This window comes from Canis lupus, chromosome 24 (assembly GCF_011100685.1).
Source record: "Canis lupus familiaris isolate Mischka breed German Shepherd chromosome 24, alternate assembly UU_Cfam_GSD_1.0, whole genome shotgun sequence".
In the NCBI taxonomy this organism is placed as follows: Eukaryota; Metazoa; Chordata; class Mammalia; order Carnivora; family Canidae; genus Canis; species Canis lupus.
In genome coordinates this window covers 48,217,073-48,224,419 of record NC_049245.1, presented here as the reverse complement: position 1 = coordinate 48,224,419, position 7,347 = coordinate 48,217,073, and the positions used below count along the sequence as shown (strand labels likewise).

Sequence of the window (7,347 nt, the reverse complement as noted above, 5' to 3'; positions counted from 1 at the left end):
GGGTTCCAGAGTCCTTCAGCACAAAGCAGGACTCAGCCTGCTTCTGCCACAGCACCGCAGCAAGGAGTCTCTGGCTGAGGAATCAGGAACAGCTCACTTCATGTGGTTCTTCTAACAGATTACTCCATCTCAATCCACTTAATCAACAAATGTCACCAAGTATTAAGACTAGCAAGTGGGGTTTTTTTTGAGGGGAGGGGAGCGGAGGGGAGGGAGAAACGTAATGAAAGTCAAAATTTCCAGACGCATTTTTACCAGTTGCAGATCTGACTTTAGAAACTTTTCATTTCGAGATGATTTAAATTAGACGTTGCAAAGAAGATTTACAGGGAGGGCTCAAGCATCTCTCTGATCGCTTAATTGGCTGTCCTTTCCCAGAGGGCTGGTTGCTCGTCACAGACCTCCCTCAGAGCCCAGAGCCCCTCAGTGCTCAGTACTCACAACGTCTTCCAAGTGACAAAGTCACTGTACTTACTGCACAGGAGTCACTGAGCTATCGCTATTATTCACTCAACAAGTATGTCCTGGGTTTGTGCCAGCAACAGTTCTTTACACAAAACCACCTCCCTATGGACCTCATCTGATGGTAAAATAATAAATATAGTTAAGTATATTAAATAGGACATTAAAATAACCAAGTGCTGTAAGAAAATTAAGGGAGAAGGCAGACAGGAAATGGGAGGTGTCCAGCTGAGACTCTCTGCAGGGCAGTCAGGAAAGGCCCAGCCTCGTGGAGCGTGAGGATGAGGAAGTGAGTGTTCCGGGCGGACTGGAGGATGCAGCACACGCGTCTGCCAAGAGACTGGCGGGAATGCTGCTATGGCAGGGGGGAGAGAGTGGGGGGGGGGGGGGGGCAAAGGTAGGAAGGAGCCTGGTCACAGGGGGTGGGAGGGGCCGGACAGCAGAGCCGGTCCTTGGGCAAGCCTCAGAGGATCCTGCCCGCGCCTGCCTGTCTGCTCGCCCCTGACCCTTGGGCGCTCTGCTTGCACCAGGGCCCAGGGGCAGGCACGGAGGCTCCTGCATCCCACGTCCCTTCTAGCCCTTCTAGCCCGCGCTGCTCACGGTGACCATCCACGATGACCCTGGGGGTACGAGGCCATCTGCATCACAGCCAGCAGCCAGAACCAGCTCCTACAGCTCTCGGTTTGGCCACACGCCCTCGGGGGAGCCACCGAGTCCCCAGCACCCATCACCCCGGGCCCAGGTGAAAGGAGGGCCGCACACACTAAAATCATCAACTTTCCCCAAACCCTCAGATCCTGGCTTCCAATTTCACCTCCTGCTTCACAGATTACTCAGTCTCGAAATTCAGCGGCACATCCAACGGGAAAGAAACCAATAAAGGAACAAAACATCCTAGAAGCACCGGCCGGAGTCCTGCCTTTAGGCGACCACGTTAATGAATAGCTGGGGCAACATAACTGTTTTCATCTTTAAGGTGCTTTTTTTTTTTTTTTCTCCTTTTTCCGCCCAACGGACAACCAATTAAGGACGAAGCCGTCTGACAGTTCAAACAGCGCGGATCAGGCCCTGACCTGGCTGGTAAGATGTCCCCCAGCGGGCCTACACCTGAAAAATAAAATAAGATAAAATCCAACTTTCGCTTCCCTTTCCCGCAGGACGCGACGGAGGGGGCCGCCTCGCGGGCGCAGGAGCCGGGAGCTCCTCACGCGGACGGGCTGGAGCCTGAGCCGGGAGCCCCGACGCGGCCCCGACCCGCCGCACCAAGCGCCGCCCGAGCGCCCGGCTCCGCACAGCGTGTCGGTAAGCGCCCGACTACCCCGACCTACAAGGTGCGCCCGCGGCGCGTTCCGAGCCTGTTTCACCCCGAGCCGCTCGCGCGCATCCCGCTCGGCGGTGCGGCGCCCCCGGGCCGCGGCTCTCAGCCCGGGCAGGAGGAGAGCCCGGCCGGAGGGAGGGAGCGGCGCCCGGCCCCCGCCCCGCAGGCCCCCGCCCCGCAGGCCCCCGCCCAGCCCCGCGCCCCCGCGGCCCGCGCCGCCCGCGCCGCCCGCCCCGGCCTGACCCGAGGCCCGCGGGGCCCGCCGCGAGCTCACCAGTCCGCCCGCCCGCCCGCCCGCCGGCTCTGCGGCTCGGCTCCTCGGCTCCGCGGCGCTGCTGGGCCGACGCGCCCCTCCGCCGGGGCTGCTCTCGGGGTCCCCGGGCGGCGGCGGCGGCGGAGGCAGCGGCGGCGGCGGCGGCGGCGGCGGCTGGCAGAGGGCGCGGGAGCAGCACCGGCACAGGCGGCGGGGGGCGCGCACGCTCACGCACGCTCACGCAGCTCACGCACGCACCCGCACCGGCGCGCGCGCCCCCGGACGGACGTGGGCGCCGCGGGGCGGGGCTGGCCGCGCACGCGCCCAGGGGGCCGGGCTAGCGGCGGGGCTCCGCCCACCTGGGGGCGGGGCGTCCAGTGACAGCGCCGGAGCGGAAGCCGCGGCGGCCGTGGGCGGAGCCCGCGCCGCGGAGCCGGAAGCGCCTGCGCCCGGCAGGGGCGGGACCGCAGCGCAGGGGCGGAGCCTCGCGCAGGTGCCGGGGGCGCTCGGGCGGCGGCAGGTGCGGCGGCAGGTGCGGCGGCCGGCCCGGGGGAGCGGGCGGGGCCTCGCGGTGCGGCTGGGCGTGCTCAGCGCCGGACGGAGGACCGGAGAGACGTGATCGTCCCCGCCGAGCGGGGCGGGGGCGGGTGGCGAAGGCGGCGGCGGCGGCGGCACGGGCCAGGGCCGGTGCACTCGGGCCATCGCGCCTGTCCGGCCGCCCGCCCGGGGAGCGGCGGGAGGAGCGAGGTGCTCCCACCTCCCCGCCCGCCCCGCCGGCCCGTGACCGTCCGCGGTAGCAGGGACCCGGGGCTCCACGCGCCATCTCCATCCGGGAGCCGCCCAGACGGACCTCCCACTCTCCCCACTCTCGAGCTGTCTTCTTAGAAACCTGGTGGCAGGGGCGCCTGGGGGGTCAGGGGCGGAGCATCTGGACTAGGCCCAGGCCGTGACCCCGGGGTCGCCGATCGACTCCTGCGTCGGGCTCCATGCGTGGAGCCTGCTTCTCCCTCTGCCTGTGTCTCTGCCTCTCTCTGTGTCTCATAAATAAATAGAGAGAAAGAGAGAAAAGAAAGGAAGAAAGAAAGAAAGGAAGGAAAGAAAAGAAAAGAGGAGACGGAGAGGAGAGGGAAAAGAAAAGAAAAGAGAAAGAAGAAAAAAGAAAAGAGAAAAGAGAAGAAAAGAAAAACCTGGTGACATCCAAGGCTTCCCAGAACACCGGGCTGCGAGCGCCAGGAGGCCGAGGTCGGGGTCGGCCGAGGTCAGCAGGCATGGAGCACGCAGCAAGGAAAGGACGGATTCAAGAGCATGAAGGATTCCAGGATCACAGGACATAGGAGACCTGGTACCAATTTCAGAGAAAGCTGTTGAAGCAAGAATGACGGGCCCGGCCTTAATGAACCCCCTCCCCTAATCTAGGGTTATCCTTCCTAAGAAAATGTTCCTGAATATAGAAAAAGCTGTCTGCTCTTGATGGTGTTGCTTATAAAACCTGCCCAAGCGTGCGGGCAAGCGCACCCAGACGGAACAGTGCAGTTCTGTGGGTTGGCTTTTTTTTTTTTTTTAAGATTTTATTATTCATTCATGAGAGACAGAGGGAGAGACACAGGCCGGGGTGGGGGGGGAGAGACACATGCAGGGAGCCCCATGCGGGACTCGATCCCAGGTCCCCAGGATCACACCCTGGGCCGAAGGTAGGCGCTAAACGGCTGAGCCACCCAGGCGTCCCTGGTTTTGTTTCTTGAAGAGAGGGGGACCAGGCAGGGAGGGGCAGGGGGAAAGGGAGGCTCTTGAGCAGGCTCAGCGTGGAGCCTGACCTGGGGCTCAACCTCACGACCCTGACATCAGGACCTGCGCCCAAACCACTCAACGCAGAGTCCCCCAGGCGGCCCAGGACCACTGTAGTTATTTAAAATGTATACAAAGGCTGGGCAGCCCGGGTGGCTCAGTGGTTTAGCACTGCCTTCAGCCCAGGGCCTGATCCTGGAGACCCAGGATTGAGTCCCATGTCGGGCTCCCTGCATGGAGCCTGCTTCTCCCTCTGCCCGTGTCTCTGCCTCTCTCTCTCTCTGTGTCACTCATAAATAAATATATAAATAACATAACAAAGGCTACATAACAGCATAGAAAATTCTTGTGATGGTTCCTGAAAGTAAATGAGCAAGATGCAGGATATAAAAAGTACATCCTTACAAGTGTGTTTATAAATAAGCAACCCAACTTGTGCAGAGAAAACAAGACAGAGAAGGTACCTGTGAAACGTGGGCAGTGGGCAGGAGCTGTCCTCAGGGCCTGTGCTCCCCATGCCTCTGGATGAGGCACAGAGGACCTAGTGACCCTCAGCTCAGGGTGGGGCTCCAGAGGAGGCGGGCTGCACCCTCCGACAGCGTCTCCTCTGTGTCCCTGCTTCCTCTTCACTCTCCGAGCTCACCTCACACGTCTGTTATGTCAGACAATTCCTTGTCTTTCCCAAGAAACAGAATTGCAAAGCCGTGGAGGGCTGCGTCTGCATCAGAATCCTCTATCCCGCGAAGCCTCACAGACTCTCACCCATGAAGACTGCATGGGGCACCCGGGGTGGATCAGTTGGCTAAGGGTCTGACTCAGCTCAGCTCAAGTCTTATCCCAGGGTCTTGAGTTCAGGCCCCATGTTGGGGTGCCCAGCATGGGGCCTACTTAAAGAAAGAGGAGGACACCTGGGTCCTCCTTTCTCAGGCTGTGATCCTGGGGTCCTGGGATCGAGTCCTGCACCAGGCTCCCCATAGGGAGCCTGCTTCTCCCTCTGCCGGTGTTTCTGCCTCTGTCTCTCATGAATAAACAAAATCTTAAAAAAAAAGAAAAAGAAAAAAAAAACACCACAAAAAATAAAAACAAACAAAAAAACCTACATGGAACCCATGCCCAAAGTAAATGAGGGTAAATGTTGGCTGCAGGCCACGATACTGACTTTCACCCTTTATACCAGGTGACTGTTGTACTGGACCGTCATGTGGGGTGCACAGCTCATACAATGTGAAGTCACTAGCTTTCCCTGCTATTCCATCTGGAACAAGCCTGCTCTCTGATCCCACAGGGAAGTCCGATGTTCCCAGTGAAGGCACTGGCCACCTGGAACACCCGACAGCAGGAATCGACACGTTTGTGGCACCAGGCATCAGAAAGGGTCTCCCTCAAAGGGCCTTAGGGAGTAGGTATGGCTGGCACCCCAGGGCAGAGCATTAAGGAGGAAAAGCAGAGCACAGAACATCGTGTCTTAAGAAAGGGAGAGCAGGGTTAGCCTGCAGCCCAGGGCGTGATCCTGGAGACCCTGGATCGAGTCCCACGTCGGGCTCCCTGCATGGAGCCTGCTTCTCCGTCTGCCTGTGTCTCTCTCTGTCTCTATAAATGAATAAATAAAATTCTTTAAAAAAAAATTTGCCTGCCTTCTCATGAAATGCAGGAAGGCGAACAAGTAATGTGGGTCATCACAGGGGGCACGTGGGTGGCTTAGTTGGTGACAGCTGCCTTCAGCTCAGGTCATGATCCCAGGGTCCTGGGATGGAGCCCCCGGGTCAGGCTCCCTGCTCAGTGGAGTCTGCTGCTCCCTCGGTCCCTCCCCCTGCTCATGCTCTCACTCAGATAATCTTTTTTGGAAGGGACGCTCAGCGGTTGGGCACCTGCCTTCCGCCCAGGGCGTGACCCCGGGATCTGGGATCGAGTCCCGCATTGGGCTCCCTGCAGAGAGCCTGCTTCTCCCTCTGCCTGTCTCTCAGAAATATTTAAAAAAAAACTTTTTTAAAAATCTTTTTTTAATATATATTTTTATTTATTTGAGAGACAGCAAGCGAGCACAAGTGAGGTTAGGGGCAGAGAGAGAAAGAGAGAGAAACAGACACCCACCGAGCAGAGAGCCAGATGCGGGACTCGATCACAGGACCCTAACATCATGACCTGAGCAGAAGGCAGATGCTTCACTGATTGAACCACCCAGGCACCTCTCAAATAAATAAGATCTTTATTTATTATTTAAAATAAGATCTTGGGATCCCTGGGTGGCGCAGTGGTTTAGCGCCTGCCTCTGGCCCAGGGCGTGATCCTGGAGACCCGGGATCGAATCCCATGTCGGGCTCCCGGTGCATGGAGCCTGCTTCTCCCTCTGCGTCTCTGCCTCTCTCTCTCTCTGTGTGTGTGACTATCATAAATAAATAAAAAATTAAAAAAAAAATAAGATCTTAAAAAAAAAAGTCATGGCATGGGGGGGGGGGAGGACCAGAGCTTGTTTCTTTTTCTTTTTTTAAAAGATTTTATTTATTTATTCATGAGACACACACACACACACACACACACACACACACACACACACACACACAGAGGGGCAGAGACACAGGCAGAGGGAGAAGCAGGCTCCATGCAGGGAGCCTGATGTGGGACTCGATCCCGGGACTCCAGGATCATGCCCTGGGCTGCAGGTGGCCCTAAACCGCTGTGCCACCAGGGCTGCCCCAGAGCCTGTTTCTGAGCCCACTTGGTATCCACTTTTGAATCTTGCAGACAGTGCCTTAAAACAATCAACAAAGGAGTCCTCCAAGTATCTCGGGGCCGCTCCACCAGTGTCCCTGCGCACACCGAGGCCTCCAGTGGCAGCGGACACATTCACCAGCTCTGCCATGGGAGCCACCTTAATTCAAGAGCTTCACTTGGCAGTCGCTGTGTTCAAGGCCATCACTTACCTCTGCTCACAGGGCCCACCGGTCGTAAGGACGGGCAGCTGTGCCTGAGCAGGACTCTCAGGACGCCCACCGCACGCTCAGTGGCCTCCCTGTCCTCACAGCCCAGGTGTGACTGCAGGACTTCCACGCGGCTCCAAACTAGGCCCAAACCCTTCAACGGGGCAATCTGGTTGGCCGACCAGCCTCTCTGGAGCCTGGCTTGCAGGACCCCCGCTGCTGCGCCCTGACCTGGGCCAGTTTGGGTCTCCAGTGCCAAGTTCCCCTTCCTCAGACACCCGAGATGCATCACCATGCTATGGAAGACTTGGGATTTGCACGAGCTTTATCCGCTTCCTGCCCGCCTCCCCCTCTGCCTTAGGGGTGGGCTCCGCGGGGGGGACAGGCCACTCTCCCCTCACCTTCACGAACAGAGGGAGACGTACCACACAAGCTCACGTGGGCTCTTCCACAAAGGAATGCTTTATTGACAAATTACCCATTATTCACTTTAAGGAAAAGTTACACCACCTACTACACTTGCATCCCGCCTTCTCACCACACCCCATCTGTGATTCTAACCCTGAAGAAAACACACCGAGTGCAGTTCTTCCCACGGCACCAGCCTGGCC

The 7,347-nt window shown here is 58.3% G+C and overlaps 1 protein-coding gene across 3 annotated transcripts; it reads left to right on the top strand.

Annotated features, from left to right (window-relative positions):
• The first annotated feature begins 868 nt into the window (after nucleotides 1–868).
• LOC119865744 (protein transport protein sec31-like) lies at nucleotides 869–6,811 on the top strand. Of its 3 annotated transcripts, none has more exons than XR_005378125.1 (4): nucleotides 869–1,204; nucleotides 1,291–1,542; nucleotides 1,620–1,764; nucleotides 5,104–5,779. XR_005378125.1 is itself a non-coding variant. In XM_038572926.1 (4 exons), exons 1-4 carry the CDS (start codon nucleotides 1,077–1,079, stop codon nucleotides 6,785–6,787), a joined length of 552 nt encoding a protein of 183 aa, XP_038428854.1. In that variant the 5' UTR covers nucleotides 869–1,076; the 3' UTR covers nucleotides 6,788–6,811. The 3 variants fall into 3 exon arrangements, 2 of the variants coding, with proteins under 2 accessions (XP_038428854.1, XP_038428855.1); XM_038572926.1 differs by lacking the exon at nucleotides 5,104–5,779 and adding an exon at nucleotides 6,561–6,811 and having other exon boundaries at nucleotides 1,491–1,542; XM_038572927.1 differs by having other exon boundaries at nucleotides 1,491–1,542; nucleotides 5,104–5,782.
• The last annotated feature ends 536 nt before the right edge of the window (nucleotides 6,812–7,347 follow it).

Excerpts from the sequence above, each read along its gene's own strand:
- LOC119865744 (XM_038572926.1), top strand. The coding sequence starts at position 1,077 with ATGACCCTGGGGGTACGAGGCCATCTGCATCACAGCCAGCAGCCAGAA. Across the intron at positions 1,205-1,490 it reads ACCCATCACCCCGGGCCCAG|GACGAAGCCGTCTGACAGTT; the intron begins GTGAAAGGAGGG and ends CAACCAATTAAG. Across the intron at positions 1,765-6,560 it reads CGGCTCCGCACAGCGTGTCG|ACAGTGCCTTAAAACAATCA; the intron begins GTAAGCGCCCGA and ends TGAATCTTGCAG.